The sequence below is a fragment of the Pezoporus wallicus genome, unplaced genomic scaffold (assembly GCF_028554395.1).
Source record: "Pezoporus wallicus isolate ANWC-B61680 ecotype Strahan unplaced genomic scaffold, APGP_CSIRO_Pwel_v1 contig_4161, whole genome shotgun sequence".
NCBI classification, from domain to species: domain Eukaryota; kingdom Metazoa; phylum Chordata; class Aves; order Psittaciformes; family Psittacidae; genus Pezoporus; species Pezoporus wallicus.
The window spans coordinates 1,631,321-1,655,526 of NW_026639584.1; the positions used below are offsets into that span (position 1 = coordinate 1,631,321).

Here is a 24,206-nt window from a genome sequence, read left to right on the forward strand (position 1 = left end):
GAAAGCTTTGCTAAAACATTTACATGTGTAAGGGTACCATATAAAAGTGGCTGACATCTCCAAACAGTCCTGCAAGTTTTATTCTGGCAACCTTTCTGCAGTCAAAAGAGTTAATGGACAAGAAGTCTGCACAGGATGCACTGCACTTGCAGTGGCCATACACAGATTTCTTGAGGGATCATAAACTCCACAGTCCACGTACCCAGCAGGGATCCCCATTCTCGTCTAGGGTCGCCTCCTACCTTTCTTGTATGCCTTAGAGAGGTCTTGTACACCAGGTGATTTTTACTGGCATCGTTAAGGAAATCTTTTCCACATGTCTGTTGGGGCATTACATCTTGTGGAGGTGGAAAATGAAGACTGACTGAATGAAGAAAATAATAAGTTTTACTGTCGTTCAGAATATTTAGGGTGATGGTGCTGTAACTCTTTGGAACCCTGAGATCTCTTGCACTTATGTTGCTATTAAAGGAGTTTTAGAGAAAAGTTTATAAAATCAACTGTGTAATGCTGTATTTTGACTCCTCATGGAAGCCTTGCTTTCATTCCCACTTACATGCACATAGAATCTAAGCGTAGCTGAGGCACCAGGTCCCAAAGTAAAAGGCAGTTTACAGCCCCGCTCACCACCTTCACCCTTTCCTTTGGACAAAAGGGAGGTGAGAAAAGCCACGTGTTCTTTGCCAGTTCCGTGCCATAGTTGAACTGCTCTGGGTGGACACAGGGAAGTGGGAGTGGAGAGAGATTCTGGCGCTGCTGTAAAGCTCTAGGCGCTTATTCCGGCTAAACAGAAAATGCCACCACATAGTATTTCTACTTGAATATATACATGTCTGTTTGAACATGCAGAGTATCACCTTCAGGTCACGTGGTGGAAAATTAAGAATACTAAACATGTCTTAAGAATTTAAGCATTGTTGCCATTCCATGGAAAGAAACATGCCTTTCTGTTCCAGCGACCTACACAGATCTGCTACGGCGCTGAGGGCAAAGCTTTGAACACCTGATTACAGGTGATGGATTCCAGTCTCCAGGTTCCAGACCACAAAGGGTTTTCCCGGTTTCACTCGGTGGAAATCTGTGGCCCAGGAGACATTCAGTCATTATCCCATTGCCACAGACCTTTAAGGACCAGCAACATTTGGGACAAGTAATCTATTAGTAGGAACATCTTGTTCCTACATTTTGTCCTTTTTCCCACTGAGAAATTAAGATAAATAATTGTGGCATGACCATCAGCTTTAGAGATTTTTTTTTTTTAGTCGGGAATGTAGCTGTCATCCTAAGTAAGAGAGAGCATCAGGGTTGACCTAACCATTTCTTCAGTTATTAATAGCTTAGCAATCAGTTACAACCTGCTTTCTTCAAACATACACTATGCTTAACACTTGGCATTTTGTAGCAGTATGAAAACCTGTTAAAAACCATAGTGTTACGGGTTCTGTTGAGCTCATTCATGTTACTCTTGTACTTGCTGTATCTTATGGAAGAACCATCTAAGTTAATATTAATGCTGCTGGGTTAACACACACACCTGAAGGTTCACAAACAACACACGGCATCCTGAAAGAGTGGCGCACTGGTGCAACAGGGAAGGGATACGGTACATATTACACAGCAGACACTGAATCTCTGCACAAAACGAAACTCAGACCTAATCATGATGCAGTTAACATTTTGATCATGAATCTAATGAAACAAAAGGCTCAAGGGACACACGGAGTTTTGTTATTGCTCATTATCATTATTTCCAGTAACATAAGGTCATAAAGGTTTATACTTGTGGTCAACAAATGGGAGTCTTTCAAAATGTTTTAAAGAACATTCAACAGAATGCACCTCAGTTGATGGGATCAGAATCAGTGAGCACGAAAAAGCCAAGGTCTCATTCAGAATAACATCGGTGGTTGGCCAGTACCTGACCCATGATATAAATCACTGACACTCTTATTGCTTATTGTCTTGAGAGAAGACGTTTCAAAGTTTTTGGTAAGTCCAGGCACTGCTCCAGGCTGCTGATCCCTTCAGCTCCTCAGCAGCAGGGCACTGGCAAATCTGGGACTGGAAATTTTCCACCTTGGTCAGGAAACTTGTAGCATAGCCATAGCACTTGTGCAATTTTTCAGTCATAAAGAGAGCATCATTGCACTAAAGCAGATCACTGCATCTGCCAGTTCAAACATGGAAGTGAGCTGAATTCTGAAGGGGACACATTCGGACCCTACAAACACAGCACAGCCTGAAAGTCGTTCTGTTTAAAGTGCAAATGTAAGCATTAAGCACTCTGTGGGGACCCTGTCTTTCCAGAAGGTATGCCATGGGCAGAGGTGGGTGTGTGTGCACACATTCTCTCTCAGCTGGGAGGCTAAAGGTTGTTGAAAGGTTTAGAACATAATGGACATTCAGCCAGTTTTGAAGCTAATGTAGTAGTATTGCATCTGCCCAACAGACTTTTCTCAAAGGCCAAAACAAAGACTTCAGCACCAGTTATGCTCTCGACAGTGTTCAGTCTGCAACTCTGCAACCTCCTGGCCCTAGAGGACTTTGCCTTTCATCTTTCTCTCCTATCTTAACTCCTTTATCCCCTTCTCGTAGAATGGATTATATTCAGACCAGTATGTGCACTCAGTGAGCAAAAGCCGAGTCAGAGTCCTGCTTTGGGGCTGGGTTTAGGTTTCACTTTTTCTGATTTTCATCTTCCTCCCAGTCTGAAGCCAAGCATGAGGTGGAGGAGGCATAAAGAGAAAGAGAAGTCTGAGTAACATTTTCTGCAAGTGCTGTTGCCTTATCGGCGCCTATCGCCCACTCCCTGGCTCAGAAAGCAGTGTGGTTTGGGCACTTCCTTCCTCACTGCTGCAAACTCAGCTGCTCAGCGCACCCACTTCTGTCATAACCTTGCCTGCAAAGCATTACCCTTCTTAACTTTGCTTTCTTCTAACAACCTTTCTAAGCCATTGCTCTGAAACATTTCAAATAAGCTTGAAGATTAGACACTGTTACTTTAAGCAACAAATAAGTAATTGTTTTGGCATCAAAAATAAGATGAGCAACATTCTCCTTTCAGGTTTTCCTCAAAACCCAGTTGATGTAAATGGTCACAGCAGCCAGGCCAGGGTTAGTCCAGAAAGCTTCCTAACACATCTCATTCTTATCCACGGAAGTCTGAATAACCAGAATGATTAGCTCTAAAGCCAGTGATCTTCATTTCATTTCTTTAGCTGAAAAAAACCCACAGTATTACGAAAGATCCTTCCTCCACCTCTTCCACACCAGAGAACAAGCCACACACCAGTTCCGTAATCCACTTCTCCACCAAAGCACTGGTGCACTCAGTGCACTGTTAACCCTGGAATGTTTCCTGGTGTGTGTTTCACGTGGAATTTATTATTTACACGGCAACTTCCTTACCACCTGCAGCAGGACAGTTCTTATGCAGAGGAATGTTGATGGCATGGGAAAGAACATACATTATATGCTCATATGAAGCATATGCCTGTAACTTGGCTTTTTTCTTGCTTTGTACAATTTGCTTGGGTAACAGTGTCAGATTTAGCTGTAATCCCTCTTAAATGATTAACATTTGTGCATAAGCTTACTTCCAAAGGGGCAAGTGATGCAATATTCGCTGCAAATAGAAAAGTGCCAAGTACTGTCTTAAGAAAAATGTAAAATGTTCTCCCTCTGCCTTTCTATTTTCATACCTGGATCCTTAAGTACAAATCCTCAACTTCACATTACTCTTCACCCTTTTCTGACAGCGTAACCATGCTGATCTGAAATCGCCTGTTCTTGCAGGCAGCCTTATCTCTCACCATAGAATTTTCCCTAATACAACAGAGCAACCCTATGTCTTGAATTTAACATTCAATCTGAAGTACAGTAAGGCAAGTATTAGGGAAGTAGCAAGGGCAAGACAAGGGATGGTCAAAATAAGAGAAAGATTTTAGCATGGTTCAGGATGTTGGCATTTTTTTTTAATACTAGATTGCTAGAAAGCTTGTCCTCAAGTCCCAGCCCAGAAAACAGTTAGACATGAAAGCAAACACAAATGAGGTCACTTGGAAAAACCTAGGGGATTATTATTGCAGAGTAACTGAAAAAAGACATGGAAGAAGAAGAAAAGCAAAATAGAGTGGTGAGTGCCTGGCCATAAACACAGATTCTACAATACTGAGATGAAGTGTGATTGACCCAAAATAAGATGTTTGGAAAAGAATTCTGCACTAACAAACAACACAGTGAAGATTGTACAGAATTTAGAATCTGAGACAGTCATGTTGAATTAATGTTTTTTTTTTCATATTACTTTTATATCCGCAATTACTGTCTCACACAGACCTAAATAATATAAGCTAGAAGTCAAATGGGATATTTTTCACCAGATGTATGCAACTGATTTCCTTTGGCTGTCACGGGACCTTCTCGGTGGGGCATCACTCAGAAAGAAAGCGAGTAAGAAAGGCAGTTTCAGCCCATGACTGATCATAAGCTCTCCTTGAAACAAAAACATTATTTGAAACAAAATTGCCTGCCTCAACTCAAAGGTGCTGAGGCAAACTCCATTAATGGCAGAGCAGCAGCTCCCAGTACTCAGCTCAGGGATGCCTGCCCTGCAACCTCAGCACTGTTCTCGGGGAGTCAATGAGAAAACTCTCAGTACCAATGTCTGTTCTGGCTGTGGATGGCAGCAGAATTAGAATCAGAAATAAACATTCCTGACTGCAGTTGTGCTCAGGATTGCATTTCCTTGGTTGATACTCACCCTACTGCTCTTTACAACTCATGCATGAGTGACAACAAACACATTGCCTTGGAAAAATCTCTTTAGACATAAAGCTGTAGTCTTTATGCATTCCACTATATTTCTGCCCTGCCCTGCAAATGTGTTATAACATGGAACTAAAACAACCTTTGTACTTTCTTTACTGGAAGGACCCCGGATTAGGTGTATCTTGGTGGTGATATCTTGTAGAGGGAGGGAGACAGAATAATACAGCAGACAGAGGGGACATGTAACCCTGCTTTTGCAACCATCAGCTTGGTGGAAGCTGTTTCCTGAAGCATTATCTGCTTTTCCATGCAAAATAACACAAATTCAGTTGCCATCATTCAAAGCAGCAGTGTTCTAGTGCGTGACATCTAGCACACCCTAAGCATCTAAGGCTTGCTGGGCTTAATGCTTGTTTTTAAACTTGATCCAACAACATGGAAGCTTGTCTCTGTAAAAAAAGCCCAGTTTTCAATTGGGCATGCTGTAGTGCAACTTTGCAGCACAATGATCAATTCAATATTCTTAGTTAGTTTAGCAAATATCGAGGGGAAGCAGCTCAGAAAATGGCAAGTTTCAAGGATATTTTTCTAACTATTTTTTGTCTTTCTTTTAACTAGAATTGTAAGTAAATTAAGCAAAGAAATAAACAGGAATGAAGGGAGGCTTTCTTTCCTTCCAAAATGGTAAGTAAACCAATTCAGCTTCTCTTGTCAAAGCTTTCAGATCTATCCTTTCTGACCTGTTCTCCATTTGATCAATAATACCTGGGTCAGAGGGATAGCCTGAAATGATATAAAATCCAAGTCTGTTTAGTTAATGTTGTCTGTTAACAATAGCAAAGACTGAGCCCACAAAGACCGCAGGTACTTCTGCCATGCCTGGAACCAAGTAACATACATTTCATACAGTTTTCTACCAGAGATCAATCAATCTTTAGGAATGCTAAAAGCTTAGGCACACATTACTGAATAAATAAGTCATCATTAATGCATTTTGCACTCCTATAGATCATTACACTTTTTAATACTTTATAACTTATTGGATATAATCTGAAGGGGGCCTATAAGGATGCTGGGGAGGGACTCTTCACTAGGGACTGCAGTGATAGGACAAGGGGTGATGGGTTCAGACTTAAGCAGGGGAAGTTTAGATTGGATATAAGGAAGAAATTCTTTACTGTGAGGGTGGTGAGGCACTGGAATGGGTTGCCCAGGGAGGTTGTGAATGCTCCATCCCTGGTGGTGTTCAAGGCCAGACTGGACAGAGCCTTGGGTGAGATGGTTTAGTGTGAGGTGTCCCTGCCCATGGCAGGGGCTTTGAACTGGGTGATCTTAAGGTCCTTTGCAACCCAAACTATTCTATGATTCTGTGATTCTGTAATATTCTTGCAATAGCTAAAAGAGCAGAAACTTGCAAGAACACTGAATGAGAAAAGAACAATTTATGTTCCTATGTGGTGAACATCTAAGCCTACTCAATATAACATGTTTCTACATCAGCTGATGACGTGAGTTTACACCTTTGCATTTACTGGAGTTGAAAACTAGAATCGAAACCCATAAGAATATTTAGCAAGCCTACAAATATTTCTGAACTTGACTTTCGGCAGCTTGACTGGAATTAGGAAAGAAAGTTTCAGTTTTCAGCACTGAGGCCCCTGCTAGATTTATTTTCTGAGTCCCCTTGTTTCTAAACCCTTGACCTCAGTGACTTGAATTTGTTTCAAGACAGTTTAGCTTACATTAGGATCCTGTACGTGAAGTACAAAGCAGTGTGATTTTGGCATTTTGGGCAGAGTTAAACTCATCCATGCAAAGTTCATTCTACTGCTAAAGCTAACTGTTACCTTTATTCACAACAGATTTTAGTATGCTTCAAACTTTTAAGAATGGCAAATGGAAGGACTTTAACTTTTTTGTATCTTTGCTGTAGGGCCCAAACACAAAAAAGTCCTGAAGCCCCAGGTGAGTGTGAGCTGGCAAAGAGCCTCTAACAACAAAAAATGCTTAAAATACTAAAATACTAAGTTAATCCTTGCAGGGCACAGTAAATGAGGGGAAGAGGAGGGAGGGGACAAGGGAACAGAACCCAAAACAATAAACAGGCAAAGACGAGAGCATGAAGCAGTTGCAATAAGAATAAAGAGCAGTTACAGGAGAACCAGTAGGAAAAAATACTTTTAAAATAGAAAAAATGGTGAAGAAAAGCAGGAGCAGAGCAATTTGCATGAGCATCCACTAACTGCCTTTCTTGAATCCAACATAAAGTATTACTGCTTATATATTTCTGTTCCAACACCTCTGCCCCCTGCCCTTACTCCTAACAGCACCCTCTATCAGAGGGGGAAGCTTCTAGATGTCCTGACTTTTCATTTCAATCACTTTCTTAAGCAGCCACGAGCACTTAAAACTTCTGCAAGTTGCCATGTTCCCCCAGTCCTACTGAAATTAAAAAAAAACCTTTTGATACAAAAGCTAAAATAGTATTAAACAAAGAGATCAAAAGTCTCTGCTCATTCTGAAAGCATTCTGCCTCAAATAATACTTAAAACTGAAGCGCAGGATAAACTTGAAGTGACAGCCTGTACACCAACTCATACAAGGATAGCTATAATCAGAATGCTATTTCAGGTACCTTTCATGCCTGCCTGCCTTTGAAAGACCTACCTTGTTCCTGTGACATAATATCATGGTTCAGAATCAATCTGGGATTTGTTGTGTCCTTTTTGTCAAGTTACATTTTGGTAGTTTAAAGCTGTGCATGCTAAGAAGCCTCATGTTATGTTTCTTTACACAGGATATGCAGGTCAAGACGATGGTGGTTGGTCTTCATTTGTGAGTACTAGGATTAACAAAACCTACTGGTTGAATGGATTTCCTCTTGTATATGGTCTATCCCTTCTTACTTTGTCTACTTTGAACAGTACAGATGGAGTGAGCAATGGCAGGGGGTGTTAGGATGAGGAGAAAGAGAAGGAGGAGCATGAATGACTGGAGTCACTGCACACAGATCTCTCCATGGAGAAAAGGGTCTCCCCCAGTAACTTAATGCAGTGCTTCAGAATGGCAGTCCAATAACACTGGCTCCAGTAGAAGCTCACAGCCTATGACCAGGTCTCCACAGAACCTTTGCGGAATTTTATATACTGATTCCAAGCTGTTTGCAGAGGAGGCTGGTAAAGGAAAGATTGCTGTGTTACTCAATGGCAAAGTCTTGGCATTTTATTCTTTACAGCTCATTTGTTGAAGAATCTGATTTTCTGAAGCCAATTGGACTGCAAAAGTTCCTTTTGCCTTTCAGCACAGAAAATGCTTTGGTGAACATCATTATATGAAGCACCCACAGCTCAGCCAGCTGAATGGATAATCTGACTGATGCCAGTCTGATTTTTTGCAGAAAATGGGGAAGGATTTTTAAAACCCACTTGCTAATAGGTTTGCAGGGGATTTGCTGCTGTTTTAGGAGCACAAAAAGTAAAAGTAATCAACTACAGAGCCCCTCAGTGCAGATTTAAGCTGAGAATTTCAGCCAAGATACCAATGACAAACTGAGCATTCTTTTCCTTGCAGCCTTGGCAGATTGCACAGAAGTTGTGTGCAGTGACCACTACCATATTTTCACTGTGATCTTACTAGGTCCTGAAAGTTGTGTGAAGCTGGTTTGGTTCTGGTCAGTGGAGGGCACCAGGATCCATACCAAAGACCTCATTTTTTCTGAAGCATTTTTCAAGGTTGAGTTGCAGGCTGCAGAGTACATGTTATTAAGTAAGAATGAATACCAACAGGCATCAACTGCTGCTCCAGTGTGTTTTCAGGGTGCCTTGCCTGTTAACTAACACAAAGGCATTGTGTATTTCAACAAGCAATCACCTTATCTTGACCTTCACCTGCACTTCCTGTTATAAAATGATACTCATTTCCTTTCTGAAGCTGGTGAATGCTGTATGCATTAAGAAAATGCTGCCTCCTTTCCTCACTTTATTTCCACAGTGAAGTTTTTCACTCCAACTGGTTGTAAAACCTTTATATCCTCCAGAGTGAAAACCACCACAGTGAAAAGCCACAAGGAAACTGCACTGGAGTGATTATTAGTATCCTGGTACAGCAATCATTTTTTATGTACATTTACCAGGATGAAGATGATGACTATGAAAGCCCTGATGATGACCAGGAACAGGAAGATGAGGCTGACTATGAATCACCAACAGAAGAACTTGAGGAAGCAGAACATGACAGTGATGGTTATGAGCCTCCTCCATCCAGTAATGATGAAGCACACCACAATGTCATATTTCCTGCCAAGTCACTTGCAAACAACACAGATTATATAGGTAATAACTAAAAATGAAGTGTTATTAATAATTTGTAAAAGGTATTTCCACGCGTTATCAGCCATGTTTGAGATATCTGGTAATGGAATATAGAAAGCTTTTTCTTGAAGTCAGCCGTGTAGTTCATGGACAAGATTTAGTGACAGACTTACAGCATGCTGGTGGCTCTGTGACTTTTGAAGCTAGATTTTCTACTTCAGACAAGCTCTGTTGGGTTAAAGGTAAGTTTCGTTAGTTTCACATGATGTGTACATTCAGGCCTTTGGTCTGAGCTTGTATGAAGCTAAACACGCAGGCGTATTGTATCAGCATTAGCATGCAATCTTGAACAGAGCAAGCTGTCACAGAAGTGGCAAAAAGTGTCCCTTTCTCTGCCTGCAAAGTTTTCATGCCTGATTCTTCAGCAGCCTGCAGTTGTGGCTTCAAACCTGCTGTTGAGACTGGCTGGTGTTTCACACAGTCCCTGCACTGCAGGGAATGAAAAGAAATAGTGTGGGCCAGCTGACTAGCACAGATAGCCACCTCAGAGGCAAAGGGATTCATGAGCCTGTAACTACCAGTACACCATTGATTATGAAGCAACTGTCCATTTATGATATATTAAGTACACAGGCTATTGCAGGGGCCTTTTTCATAAAGATCTAATGAGAATAAAAGAATCAAACTCTGTAGTTGTTTAGTTTGGGATTTTTGTTTCCTCTAGACAGACCTCCAACCACTCGATCATCGCAACAGCCTCCAGTACCACCCCAGCGACCCGGCCCATCCCCAGTACCAGCCTCCTTTGGGGGAAGAGGTGCTTCTGTATGTTTCCTTCTTAATACTTCATCTATTTCATTTGGCAGTAGGAACCACAACATTGGAATGCATCTGTCTGGAAAATCTAGGTTTAGATGCCAACATCTTTTGCAGCTGCTGACAGCACAGTGCTGTCTGACCCAGCAACAGTCGGTAACACAGACTTAATATATATTTCCCAACTTCAAATTTACATCCCCTAACTTTAAAACCAGCACGAACTGCATTGAAGGGAGAAAAGGCACAACAGCATTGTTGAAGCTCCCAGTTTTTATCTTTGCTATTTTGTTTACTCATGCCCTCCCTGAAGATAACATCTCTCATTCCTTGTGAGACAAAACAGATTAAGACAATTCTGCCTGTAACAAAACCCTGTATATGTAGGTCATTCTTCAGGAGCGCTAATGGCTCCCATCCTTCCTGCAATGGGCAGAGACCTATTCCTTGTGCTATACCAGAGACCAAGATTGGCAGATGTGATGTGGCAGGTTAATTTACTAAAACTGAAACGGGTAGGTGAAGACACACTTTAACAATATGTAAAACATTTGTTTTAGCTGCCAGCTTTTCCTCCTCCACCAAGCAACAATGACTTGAGTAGAGACAGGAATATCAAGCCTTTGAAACGTAAGTACAGCTGGTTTTCTCCTTATAAAGCTTTCCTGAAATGTTATATAGTGCTTCATTTTTGCTCCTCAGCCCCACTCTCTTCTACTATATGTAGCCTCAGATGTTATTCTAAGCAGTAACAGCAGCTCATGGCCATGCAAAATAAAGCCATACTGACCTATAGTAGAAAATGATCTTACACAACTGTTGTGTTTAGCCCCAGCTCCTTCTATAGACAGAAGCACAAAGCCCTCACTGGACCGCCTTGCTCCACCATTTGAAAGAGAAAGCCCTGGACCAGGTCAGTATTTGCTTGTGTTAATATCAATGGGTTTTTTAATTATTCAAAATTACCAGTTTGAATATCATGCATGCAAATGAACAAGGCTCAACCAAAGGAACTGTAATCCAATCACACTCAAGGTGATGTGTTTATGAATAAACAATATGAACAGTTCTTACAAAGCAAGAGAAATTGTATCTGGGAAGTTGCAAGCCTTGCTCAGGACTAGTTGAACAGAAAGACATTAGGAGATCCCTCTGCAAGAAAGGTTTGAGGCAATTACTTAAGTGAATGAACAAGGAAATATTTAGTAGGTTAAAAGAGAAAATAACTTTTGCATACAAACCTAAGGAAACTGCACACATCACTCTATGTAATTTGGCACCCAGACTTCAAAGAATGATGAGAACTGGAAAAAAATAGGAAAACAAATGTATTTGTTTCAGACCTGAAAACCACATTTTACAGAAAATCTAAACATAATACTCTATGATTTTTATTTATTAAAATCTAAACAGAATACTCTATGATTTTTATTTATTAAAATCTAAACAGAATACTCTATGATTTTTATTTATTAAAATCTAAACAGAATACTCTATGATTTTTATTTATTAAAATCTAAACAGAATACTCTATGATTTTTATTTATTAAAATCTAAACAGAATACTCTATGATTTTTATTTATTAAAATCTAAACAGAATACTCTATGATTTTTATTTATTAAACACTTCCATTTGTTATAAAATGGCATAAAAGTATCCAGCAGTTCAAAGTTGAACCATAGAAAATACGCTTGTAAACCATGCCACTTTGAAATGTATAAGAAGGGATACTGCAGTTTTGTCATTCCTTGCAAAGCCAAAAAATCTGTTTGGCTTACGCGTCAGGAGGCCGAATGCTTCAATCTGCAAAATTCACATTCAATGATGTTCAAAACCTGTTTGTTTCATAGAAATTTCAATGATCTTACCTTTCATTTTTTCTGAATGTAAGCTTTTACTATTTTCAGGGAGGAAGCCCAGCACTCCTGAAAAGGTAAAGTCTTTTTGTTTGGAGCTTATTGATATATTTCACCTATTTTGATACACATCCTCTTAACTATTCCTTGTTGTTTTACAGCCTCTGGCTTTACAGCTAAGGTAAGAGTTTTGCCTCTGGAGATGAGACTCTTATTGCAAGTATTACCCAATTATTCCTTAGTAAGCAGCTTTTTGCCTTTATTTTATCATCTTGCTCTTGCTTCAGATCCCTGGGCGAACAGCTAGCAATGATGCCAAAACCTCCTGTCCCACCCAGTGACAGATACGAAAGAGGCAATCCATCTCCTCTAAGGAAGCCAACCCCTGTAAAGTAAGTGTTCATTTAACTGAAATTTCATAAAGGATGAATTCAATTCAATAAAATCACAGATAAGCAATACAGGATGGTAGAACTTACTGTCTCTGCATAACAGCAGTGCCTGTGGTTATCAGTTTTGCCCTATGAACATGCATGGGCTATGCTGTAAGTGACAGAAGAGTGTGAATGCAGGAGATTTCCCCAGCCACATCTGAAACAGCCAAGATGCACAAAGAAATGTGTGAGCCGTGATTTTTACTAAAACTGAAACAGAAGGGTGATCAAAAACTTGACCGGATCAAGTTCTTGCTCTGGGGAATATTCCTTCATGAGTTCTCTGGCTATTGTTTTTAGGATGTTAGAAAAAGAAAGCTTTACTTTCCTACCATTGATTTTACTCACCTGCAAAGCTCCTTCTCAGCAGCAAACAGCAGAACTAGATCATTCTCCAGCATTTTCTAGATAACTTGTGGGTTCAATAGTGTGACTGCTCTTAAAACAGGAAAAGAAAGTAATCAAGATCTGCTAATCGGCCAGGATAATTTATCAGCGAAAGGATAACTGGAAGGCTTAGTGTGTGCTCCAGCAGTGTTGCTAAGGACTAGAAAGAAGTTTAAGACTTGCAGTTTAACGCTCCATAATTGTACAAACTTGTTTTAAATTCTAATATCATGATTAATTCATCAGATGTTTTCCTTGTTGATAGAGTTGAGAGGGGCTAAGGACTAGTGTGACATCTTAGAGGTGGAAATTAGAATCTCAGGTATTTTTATGAGGGGAAAAAATGTTTCTGCATTCATTAGGTCTGTATACTTGCTACAAATTCATATCTTAGTTGAAAATACAGCCTAATGCACACAAAGTACATGAGTAACATTCCACCTGTGATTCATGTTTTGTTTTCTGTTTCATTTCAGGCAGGGTTGGCCACTACACAAAACACCTCAAGTAAGTATAGTCTCAAAGCAAATGCTTAAAGGTATAGGGACTACAATAAAATGAAGTACCTGTATAAATTAATAATTCTGGAAAAGGTAAACTCATTTCTTTTATCAGTTATAAAAAATACTCTGGGTTTCTTTTTGAACAGTTCTTCTATGTCAAGCTCAGTTTATTCCCAGAGTAATTTATCTTGGATACACAATAAGACCAGAATTTTTTCTGTCATGGGAGAAGTGACTTTGCTTACACTAGGTTTGGGGGTTCTTTTCCAGCTTAAGCTGGCCTAAGGAGTTCACTTTCAGATAACTCATAGCCTGCACTTCTTGATGGAATGGGGAAAGTTTACATCAGCTGAGAATTTCTTACTACTTTGGGTCAAGATCCATCTACCTCACACCTTATTTGTAATAATAGAGCTTGAAAAATGATTTGGTGTTGGATGAAGATAGAAATCCCAGCAGTTTGGATGAAAGTGACAGTATAGAATTGGAGTCCTTGTATACTTAAAATTCACCAACTTCCAGGTTTTTGTTTTGTAAAACATTCCTAAGACCTGTGCTATAATATGTTGCTAATGTTTCTTTTCTTTTGGCTCCCCAGGAAGAAGACGACAGTGAGTATCTCCACTGTGATTTTTAAAACTTTAAGTCTTTCTTGGTCTTAGTTCTAAAAAGAAAAAAGGGATTGCAAAGTTGTTTCTTTAAAGCCACTTCAAAATGTCGGGTGGTATCTTGAAGTGTTGTAGAGTGCTTATAAGACACCTCCTACAGATGTATATATCAAAGCTGCAAAACACAGGAAATCAATAGCTAATAGACCCTTCATAGTCAGCCACTTACAGGACAGCAGGGCTCCTTAGCTTGAAATACATTTCATTTTAGGTATTTGTGGTCTGCACACAGCATCAAACAACATCAGGCAGCTGGGCATGTTAGACCTGGTATCCTCCCAGCCTGCAATCAAACATCCCGTCAGACCCTGCTGGTCTTCTGTGCAATGTTGTTTACTCTAATGGACAGAAGTAGAACTTGTTTCATGTAATACTGGTATTTATAAATTACTTCAGAATCCTGGTTCCTAAAATGAAGTTTGTAAAGTGATGGCCTAACAGAAGCAGAACATTCGGCCAAGTCTATAAATTACCACTGCCTCTAAGCCTCAATGAAGAAGAGGGCTGTTTGAGCTGTGCAGAGAGCAGCTAATCTACTCCCCTCTTACCAGTAGCTGATTTCTGAGGACACTGCAGAAGAAAATCTTTTATTTTATGCTGTTGTTTATGATGATATGGGAGAAATTTCACAAAGGAATGAAGTTCAGGAAGATAACCTCTAGTGCACTCTTTAGAAGCAACATAACAGAGAACGGATAGTTACGTACCATCTTCAGCTCCATGGCAGTCATCTGAATTTTGGCTTGTCCAAAACTGAAGATAGAACATGTAAATGTAAATGTTGCTCAACCCATTCCAGTTTGTCATTTTAATATTTAAGATTAAGTTCTCACTTGACCATCTGAGTTTACAATCTGTAACTAAGATATCAAAGACGTTTTATAGAACGTTTCCTCCATTATGATTATCTAGTTAAACAACAGCAATGTGACACCAGTTCTTCATTCTACCTCCTTTAAGACTATCTCACAAGTTTGACATTTCCTTCTCTTTCTCTCCACAGCAGCACCCCAAAGAACAGTGCCACAGATATCTTTGCCTCCATACAGCTCCAATACATTCCCATCCAAATCTGTCAAGCCTCCACCTAAACCAAGCTCCAACATTCTGCCTGGTGCAGAAAGGTTTGTTTCACCCATTATTGTGTCATTCCTGTGAATCTCTCTGCAATTTAACAAATAATGGTATGTAGGTGGCTACAGGGTTCTCAGGTGAACACAAGGCAACGACTTGAAGTAGTCCATTATTTTTCAGGCTATATCCTTGCCTCCACTACATGATAATTTGTGTTGTTCCTACTATCAAGGAGAATCCTTCATATAACTGAAGCTCTGTATCCAGTGAAGCAGATAATGGACATATGGCAACAAAATAAAACCAGTCTCTCAGGTTTATATCAAGGCAGTATTTTAGGGCCTACATGGTCCAATGCTTCTGTTCTCTGCCATTGCCTCCAGGATCCCTAAGAATGACAAGACCTTTTGGGAAAGGATAATCATCATAAAAACCTGTGCAGGATGTAGGGCAGAGGTTCTTCTATAGGAGCCTAAGTGCTACAGCTGTGACTAATAATTGCTTCAGAACTAAAACCCCACCACCTTCGCTGTCTAGAATTGAATGTGGAATATACTCTAACCATTAAAATTCCTATTAAAATTGTGAGCCTTGCTTCAGTTGTGTTTTCTTTCCAGCTTCAGCTTCTAAGTATTAGATTGCTATGTCTTCATTTGCTAGATGGAAGAGCCCTTAATTAAATTTTGATTTCTGATGCAGTGTGCAACAGACCAAGCTTTGATGAGTTACAGTGGACTCCTTGAGTCTAAGTCTCAAGTACATTTTCTAAGCTCTGTATTTTTTTAATGGCTCTTTGATGAATTCCTCCTGTTTACCGTCATCCTCTGGAGCTGCTGACACCTCAGTAGAACAAATATTGCAGTAGCAAAAGCAAGGTCATATGCAAATAGGAACTATTCCTATGATGAACACTTCTGCTTACATTCAAACAGCGTTGCCAAATTTTGCTATAGCAGAGGCCCCATTTGGCTGATTCTCTCCCATGAATCAAGTCATGATAGCATGGTTTTGTTCTGCAAACATAATTAACATATTTATCGCAGAGCTTTTTGTACTGTTCATTTAAGCAGGAGAGAAATATGAACTATAAAGGAAAAGAGTGCAGGCAGTTTGTTGCCAATGAAGTACTCAGGCCATAAAAGGGAACTGTAGGTTTTCTAACCAAAAAGAATAGAAATGAATACAGGAGGGAGATCATAGGTACACAAAGGTGTTACGGCACTGTGGGTATGAACTCAGGGCCACTGTCAGCTCAGAGAATCAGGGTGGTTGAGGAGGCCAGGAATCTCTGGACATCACCTGGTCCAACCTCCCTGCTCAGGCAGGGTCACCTACAGCTGCCCAGCACCATGTCCCGATGGCTTTTGAGTATCTCCAGTAACGGAGACATAATGGTGGATCTACTTACACTTAAAAAAGGAAAGAGAAAGAGGAGAGGGCAGGCTACCCTCATCCTGCATAGGTCTCAAGAGGATCTTATGTTCTGTAAAACAGGCTCCTCGGAGCATAGAAATGTACAGCAGTGTTGTAGTTATACTGACTCCTTTGTTTTCCTTTTAAACAGTGCTAGAAACTGCTCTTCAACTGGCTCACTACCACCACGCTTACATCTAGGTTTGTATCCTGCATTTCTGCCTTTTTTGTACAAAAAATGACTGAAGGTTGAAAGGTGCCTTCAGTGCAGTCAATGTAATGGCTTTTCTCTAAGGATGTTTCTGGTTGGACTGTGAACAGAAAACTATCATCAAGTTCCTGAAAGGCATCTTGTGTAACTTAGCCTGAATCAAAGATGTTTTTTTCCAATGAAGTTAGGGCTTAATGCTTAGCTAAACCACTGTCAAAACCTCATATAAGCATCTTTTTAATATATACTGATACATATAAATACATATTTTATATATACTGAGAGCTGAGCAATATTACCTGCAAGTCACTGTGGTGTACTAATACTCTCAGAAAAGGGAGCAACCCCTTTCCATGTGAAGTATGCTGCATGTTTAGCTTGTAATAACAAGTGATAGATAAAGGAAGCTTAGAAAGTGATTGCTTTGCAAATAATTTTCCACATGTTTAACAGCTGCCGATGTCTTACAGTGACATTTTGTACCTTCTCCATGCTAAGAAGGCAAGGAATGCAAAGAGACACGTTACATCTAACTGTCTCTTAAGAAACCAGAGCTGTTCTCAGCTGAATAACTGTGGTACAGAAGCTCAAAAGCTGTAACCTCTGTTTCAAGTTCACCTGCTCGTAACTGAACTGCAGGAGTTCATTAAAGTCCCCGTGCACCAAGGATGAATTTATGTAAAGCCGGGTCTCATACAGCAGCCTAAATCTAATTTCAAATCAGTTCAAAATGTGTCAGTATCAGAGGGACAGAAATTCTTCATGCCTCACAAAATCCAAATTGTACTCCCTGTATGCACTCCACAGATAGATGAAATTATTTTCCCAATTTTAACATTTTTCCTCTTTTTCTATCTTTGAAGGAAGCTACAGCAGATCCCCTTCAAGAGGCGCAGCTGACATAAGACCTCCTCTGCCAATTCCTAGCAGACAGACTGCTCACCAAACTAACACGGAGGAAGATGAGGTACAAAACATCACAAGTGTTAACCATCACTGCTGAACAGCAAATGTTGTGATTTCAAGAAAGAAGGGTTGTTCAAAGTTGTTTTTCTAGAAAGTAGTCAGTATCAGGATGTCAGAATGTGCTTTCAGTTTCCTGTGCTGACTTTAGTTCCTTAGGTTGTCTTCCCCAAGAAAGACTATAGGAAAAACCCAGTAGAACAAAGTAAGAAAAATACTTGTTTGCTGGATTACTTGTTTTGCACAATTGTTTTCAACTACCATCACCCCTTGGGTTCTCCTTCCACAAAACCTAGGTGTGTAAACAATTCATACCCTTTTAAGTGCATTTTTGTTTCACATTTCTTTAAACATGACAAGTTTAGAGTAAATCACTCCTGGTGATAACACTGCTGGCAACCATACATGGCATGTTTGCAGGAAGGCTGCAGGTTGCCTTAGATGATAGTGAAAAAAGGAAAAATTAAATAATTATTAGAAAAGCCACCACCATGCCCTAGGCAGACAGAAGAGAAAATGTCATTTTGAATCTATCTTGTACTGAAAATATTTAGAAGTTTCTGTTTTCCAGCCTACTTGAAGACACATTTTAACTAGGTCTGTAGCATGTTCAGATTTATCCAAGAAGCCAATCATAGTAAAATCATGTAGTGTCACTCACCATACTGGTATAATCCCTGAAGCTCGCTCCCTCAGACATTCTGCACATGATCCCAAATGTCCCTCACAATCCAATTTCTCTTTACTATTTGTACTATCTCTTTACTATTTCTCTGTACTATTTTACTATACTCATACTGTTTGTATGTTGTTAACATCACAAGCTAATGAATTTCACAGCTTTCTCCCCTCTTATACCCCCCAGGACTCACTACACAATGAATGGTACGTTGCCTATGTTAGCCGGCCAGAAGCAGAAGCAGCTCTTCGGAAGATAAACAAGGTACCCTTTAAATCCTTGGTGCTTCCCACCATCCCCTTTCTAGATGTCCTTGCAGTCATATGGGAAGAGTGAAGGTAAAAAACAGCTTAAGGTTATAGTGCCAATATAACGACTTGGAGTGGGGGATGCTTCTTGAGTATCTTTACACACACAGAAGTTACATGTCTAGTCTAAACCAGACATGAAGGCTGTTGGTTTCCATAGTCCAAGAGAATAAATGATGTGTTTCCACAAAGCAGTTTCACCTCACCTCTCTTAGGAGCAGTGACTTGTACTCTGGAAATAACTCCCTGTCACCAATGAGGAATTTGTTGCTACCCTCAAGTTTTAGATAGCTTGAGTTAGATGAGGTAAATCCTACCCTCTTCTAGGCCACATTTACCAGCAAAATGAAGTAGAGACACAAAGAGATAAAACCCAGGCTTAACTGTGCATGTGGAGATGAACCAAACTGAACCCCATTGCTGTAGGAAATCTGTTTACTCTATGAGGCTTCACAGCACATGCGATGAAGATGACACAAAAAACATTTCCATGACTTGTACCAAGGTCCAGATCACATTCAGTACCTTTAAGAAAGGGTGTTTCAATGGAAGACTTGTTAAAAAAGATCTGAAATGAAGAAAAGCAGAGGGAGGTGGCTGGACAATGTCACTGCCTTTACTAAAATGACACAGACACTATCCTTACTTCAGGCTGTCTGTAAATAGATCACACAGGATCCTTGAGTGGCACTTACTGGAAATGAACTGCTCTTCCGGTTCAAGTGATGTGAGGTTTGGCCTTTGATATTTTACTTCCTCCTTCAATGGAATCTCTTCATCACAGAACAGTGTTCTTCCCTTCTCTAAAACATTTGCATTTGTATCAGACAGGAAAGTTTTAAATAGCAAATTGAAAGATAAAACATTAGAGAAATTGTCTAAACTCTTTAATAGTGCAGCTTCTCTTACCAGGAGGAAAGACATTTCAGAAAGAAAAAACATTGAAAAACATGAGGCCAGGTTGGATGGAGCTTGGAGCAACCCCATCTAGTGGAAAGTGTTCTTTCCCATGGTAGGAAGTCGGAACTGGATGAGCTTTAAGGTCCCTTCCAACACAAACCAGTCTGGGATTCTATGATTCTATGATGAATGCTCTAGCTCAGGTTGTTATGCTGCTCAAACCTAGAAGTGATGGGGTTTTGTCATCCTTCATTTTTTCATCTTTCAGGATGGAACATTCTTGGTAAGAGACAGCTCAAGAAAAACTGCTACTCACCCTTATGTCCTGATGGTGTTGTACAGAGATAAAGTATACAACATCCAGATTCGTTACCAGGAGCAAAACCACTTATATTTGTTAGGAACTGGCTTAAAAGGAAAAGAGGTACTACGTGTTTTTCATACTACTTCCCTTTATCTCAAGGTATCTCCTGTCTCATTCCTATGTGTCAGGCCACTTAACCTGGCAGCTGTTTTACTCCAGTGGAATTCTGCATATTGTCGTAGAGTTATTCCTGATAGAACATATTACTGCTGGAAGTGAAATCAGATTCCCTTCAGGGAATGAAGGGATAGCTTTAGAATGCAGCTATAAGAAATCCATATACCTGGTTGGGAATGTTTGCTTACCACTAGGATACCAGATAAGGGAAGTAAACATCTGAGAGCAAATCCGTATCTGCCAACTTTACTGCTTTGGACCCAGACAGCTGGTTTATTCCATTCAGCATACAGGTTGGGTTTCCTGGCACCAGACAGACTGGGCAGCACATGTACCACAGTTCTGGTTGAGTCATAGCTCTCTGAATTTATCAGTCATCTTTTTGAACTTCCAGGTGCGCTCATCATGGCAAGCATGATCTGATAGTATTTACTAGACCCTATAAGACAGCTAAATATTTAGAGTTAAAAAAAAAAAAAAAAACCTTGGTTTTACTAATTATGAATCATTCTGACATTTGTGCCATATCCTTCTCATTGTTTTCCATCCCACAGGATTTTTCTTCTGTAGCAGATATCATAGATTACTTCCAAAGAACGCCTCTCCTTCTGATTGATGGGAAAGACAGAGGGTCAAGAAACCAGTGCATGTTAAAATATGCTGCAGGACATATTTAAATGAGACCTTAAGGAAGATTACATATAATATTGATGCTTCTGAAGTCTGTAAACATCAGGATATTGACTTTTACAGCAAACACAAGTCATGAAGTCATTAAAAATCCTTTTGATTTTAAGCAAAAAGGACAATGTTATTTTTAAATTATGCCTTAAATGCAGCACTCTGAATCTGATTTTCTTACTATATGTTTATTACAGCCCACTAATCATACAGTGCATGAGAAAATTGTACCTTTGTGTGTGTCTTCTTGCAATGACTTCCATGCCTAGTTAGAGCACCCAGAAATAAACACCAATACAAGCCCCTGTTTTCATCGGAGGAAAAGGAAAAAGCTATTTTTCAGATCAGAACAGCAGCAGCAGTTGTGTTATGTAAAGTGACACAGAGTAGACCGAAACCTTGTCAAAGTTGAGGAGTAGACAAAAGACAATAAAGGCCCTATTTTTTCCATCAATCCGCTTCCCAGTAAATCTAACTATGGCCACTTCTGTGAAAACAGTGAGCCTCTGATCGGGATCCTAAGGACACGTGGGTTTTAGAGACACCAAGAATCCCTTAACACTGGATATGCAGCTGCCTGTCAACGTCTGTGTCTGTGTTACTCAGCTATGAAATTGTCTTTGTTCACATTTTTTGAGGAAAATAAAGCATCTGCAGCTTTCATATTCTCTTTGCCATACCACTGGTGATTCACTGATGGCATGTCTTAGCCTGCAAGCTGGAATTATGTACCTCTAGGAGCCTCTAACCTCAGTCAGGAACAAGCATTTTCCCTGAGCACAGACCTCTCTTTAGCTGTGTCTGACTCTAAATTAAGCAACTCCTTTTTCATAGGAACCACATCAACAAGATTCTCAACACATGATTCTTCATGAGCAGAGCACCCCCCATCTCTTAGAAAGCAGGCACACATGCTCAGCCTGAACTCGGTTCCTCTTACACAACTGCTTTCTGGTTTGACTGTATTTTTTCAAGAAAACCAGTAACATCCTCAGTTCTAAACCAGCAGTCACAACTGAGACCACTGAAGCACACCACGCCAAGGGATTTTCCCATTCCTTGTTGAGTGGGATTCATCCAACCCCAGGTTTCTACTAAGCTTTATTTTCTGCCAAGACCTTGGTTTGATAGTTACGTTAGACTTTGTGACACTTCTCCTTTAAGAGTCCTTTGTGGATATATCACTTGAAACATCTGAACCAAAATTCAAGGCAGAAAAACATCTTCTATGTAATCTGAATAGCTTCTCAAGTGAAACAATCAGATTTCATCAACAGTCTTACTTTACATGTTTGGTAAATGTTATCTTCCTTTCTAATACATTTAGCTAGGAACTGGAATTCAAAGTCAGTGAATTTCATTTCCATGCAACGAGTCAAAAAACAAAAGATGAAAAATAAGATTTCAAAAGTGCTTCAGCTGACAAATCCGTTTCTAGCTCAACATCTGTAAAAAACTCACTCCTCATCTGTGAAAGAGGAGTCAGGTCTAATGCGTGTTTTAAAAACCATGCTAAAATTACGAACAACATCCCCCAGATTACCAGTGACTCTGTGAGCCAAACTGTATTTCACTGCACTGCCTTGCAAATCTGACAGCCTCAAACCACCTCCCATAGAACTGTTAGATTTGTTTGAAATCAGCCCTTAGTGAAAGAGAAATGTAATGCAAATCAGCACAAGAAATATAACACTGCTCATTTTTTTCAGCAGAGTGAATCTTGAGTTGATTATTCAGAGAAATATATTTGTATATGAATACAAAACACGCCTCAACATTCAAACATGCCCACAAGTAAAGTAAGATTGAATATTTATTACAATGAACTACATGAAAATACTGGCTACTCAGATTTTGGGCTGAGATTTCAGAATATTCAGACCTCTAAACCAGTAAGTCACTGCAGGCTTTCCAGAATGAAAGTACTTTTGGTTTACCAGAAGTAGTCTGCTCTTTGCCCCCTTCCTCAGCAGCACTTTCAGAATGAGGAAGGAAGATCAAATGACAACTTGCAGTTTCCCCTCTACGGACTGTTCCTTATCCCGTTTTCCAGAGCACAACTGAGAAAAGAGAGCAATGACTTGACTTGAAGTGACTGAAAATCTTTTGTTACTGTTCCAGTACATCTTTGTTTCAAAGGCAACAACTACATATGAAAACCTTCAGGCCCAGATCCCCGACCTCTCTAGTTAATTCTATCCATTTTCCCAGCCCTAGTGGACTAAATTTGGGTTGAAAAAAAACCCATCTCAAGATCAATAACCTACTTATGGCATTTTTCCACTCCACATTTTCAGTTTAAAATAAGAATAGCCTAACTGCAGGAAAGCATGCTATAATTTTACAGTTCAAACTGAAGCAGTATTAATAGAAGATGCTGCATGAAAATGGATGTTATTAATCTGTCAAGCTCCACTGTTTTTCTTCAGCTTCTCTTAAATCTTTGGCCTTCACAGGATGGTTAAAGTTCAGGATAAGGTCACAAAGCAGTAACTGGCTTTCCACTGGAAGACAAAGGGGCAGCATATCACTATCACGTTTATTGAATGGTAGATGCTAACAGAATGGCAGTTTATATACTGGACTTTCTGAAGTGTTCATCTATCAACGCTTTAAAACATGCAAAGGGTTGCCTCGTTTTCTTTGCCTCAGGATGGTGAAATAAAGTTTGGTGTTAGCATACTGCTAATATTTCTACCAGAAAAGGATTATTGTTCCCACAAAGGAATGACTTTGACTGGATACCAGGTTTTTGCCATGGTTAGCCAATATCATTCCACTTCTAGGCAACTACTGTTTCATTAATTTTTCTAACAAGACGAGCAACTGCTTTCTTTCATTAGAATACAAACCAGCTGCATGACGCAGAAACCCAAGCCATTCACAGCTGCACACTCTGTAACCTGTGTTTAAGTGGACAAGGAACTCAGAATTACCAGTCATTTTTTTCAGCTCACTGGACATCTCGTCAATGTTTTTAATTGCAGCTTCAAGGGTGAACTGTTGACAAGCAGCAGCGGTTTTGAACACCTGTATGAAATAGAAACAAAACATAACGGGCAGTGCACATATGCTTCACAAACTCAGTAATCCAGCTAATCACAAGCTATGCGAAATGTTTTCTTTCATTTTCTAAAATAGTAATTTTAAGTAAAACTTCCCACCTCTAATACTTACCCGCTTAGATAAGGCAAAAATAGCTAAACTACTGAAGGCAAGGACTAAACACTCAGGCTTTATTTTTGTTTGCAATGAAATTAATCACAGCTAAAATTTCCTCTCCTCACCCGGAGTTTGTCGTGTTTGTTTTCGACTGTACTTTTCCCCTAGAATCTAAATGACAGTGAATCGTCAGGTAATATTCAGTCAACCACAAGATGGCGCTATCGTGACAGTAACATGAGCAAAATAAATTAAATCACTGTTAACACTGAATACTAATGATATGCTAATTCATGCCATATATCTCTGTGTCTGTATAGGCAATTATTTTATAATCAACATCTTCTTGCTTATTTTGGAGGTCATATTCCCTCCCTTTAACGCTTAATTTAAAAAAGCAAAATCTAGAGACAAGACTACAAGCTGTTTGACATTAAGTACTATTTGAATTTGTAAATTTATGCTACCCTCCTTTGTAGGATTATTTTTTCTTCTTAGGAAAACCATTAAAGAAAATTGCACATACTATATTTCCTCACCTACTTATAAGCTCTCTATTTGCCATTCAGAAATGCTGAAAATAAAACA

General features: G+C 39.7%; 2 protein-coding genes and 1 long non-coding RNA gene across 3 annotated transcripts in view; 1 reads left to right on the forward strand and 2 right to left on the reverse strand.

The window, feature by feature from the left end:
• The window catches only part of LCP2 (lymphocyte cytosolic protein 2), a 30,769-nt gene extending 9,645 nt beyond the window's left edge, over window positions 1–21,124 (forward strand). Inside the window, exons 4-21 of the mRNA XM_057415088.1 lie at window positions 5,389–5,454; window positions 6,704–6,735; window positions 7,568–7,605; window positions 8,903–9,101; window positions 9,805–9,905; window positions 10,457–10,526; window positions 10,726–10,809; window positions 11,806–11,831; window positions 11,916–11,935; window positions 12,042–12,146; window positions 13,052–13,082; window positions 13,677–13,689; window positions 14,750–14,870; window positions 16,385–16,434; window positions 17,308–17,411; window positions 18,273–18,350; window positions 19,563–19,718; window positions 20,330–21,124. Coding sequence (XP_057271071.1) covers window positions 5,389–5,454; window positions 6,704–6,735; window positions 7,568–7,605; window positions 8,903–9,101; window positions 9,805–9,905; window positions 10,457–10,526; window positions 10,726–10,809; window positions 11,806–11,831; window positions 11,916–11,935; window positions 12,042–12,146; window positions 13,052–13,082; window positions 13,677–13,689; window positions 14,750–14,870; window positions 16,385–16,434; window positions 17,308–17,411; window positions 18,273–18,350; window positions 19,563–19,718; window positions 20,330–20,452 — 1,417 coding nt within the window. The 3' untranslated portion in view covers window positions 20,453–21,124. The remainder of the gene's footprint in view (window positions 1–5,388; window positions 5,455–6,703; window positions 6,736–7,567; window positions 7,606–8,902; window positions 9,102–9,804; window positions 9,906–10,456; window positions 10,527–10,725; window positions 10,810–11,805; window positions 11,832–11,915; window positions 11,936–12,041; window positions 12,147–13,051; window positions 13,083–13,676; window positions 13,690–14,749; window positions 14,871–16,384; window positions 16,435–17,307; window positions 17,412–18,272; window positions 18,351–19,562; window positions 19,719–20,329) is intronic.
• Window positions 9,108–11,831, reverse strand: LOC130602318 (uncharacterized). The gene is made up of 3 exons (XR_008972873.1): window positions 11,767–11,831; window positions 10,971–11,046; window positions 9,108–9,308 (listed from the first exon to the last, which is right to left on the reverse strand). It is a non-coding gene; the product is annotated as an uncharacterized LOC130602318 (long non-coding RNA).
• Window positions 21,125–22,853: 1,729 nt separating the features above from the next.
• Window positions 22,854–24,206, reverse strand: part of CUNH5orf58 (chromosome unknown C5orf58 homolog) — a 37,223-nt gene continuing 35,870 nt past the window's right edge. The window contains exons 4-5 of the mRNA XM_057415134.1: window positions 23,393–23,486; window positions 22,854–22,960 (exon numbers count right to left, since the gene is read on the reverse strand). Of these exons, the coding sequence (XP_057271117.1) occupies window positions 22,854–22,960; window positions 23,393–23,486 (201 nt within the window). The remainder of the gene's footprint in view (window positions 22,961–23,392; window positions 23,487–24,206) is intronic.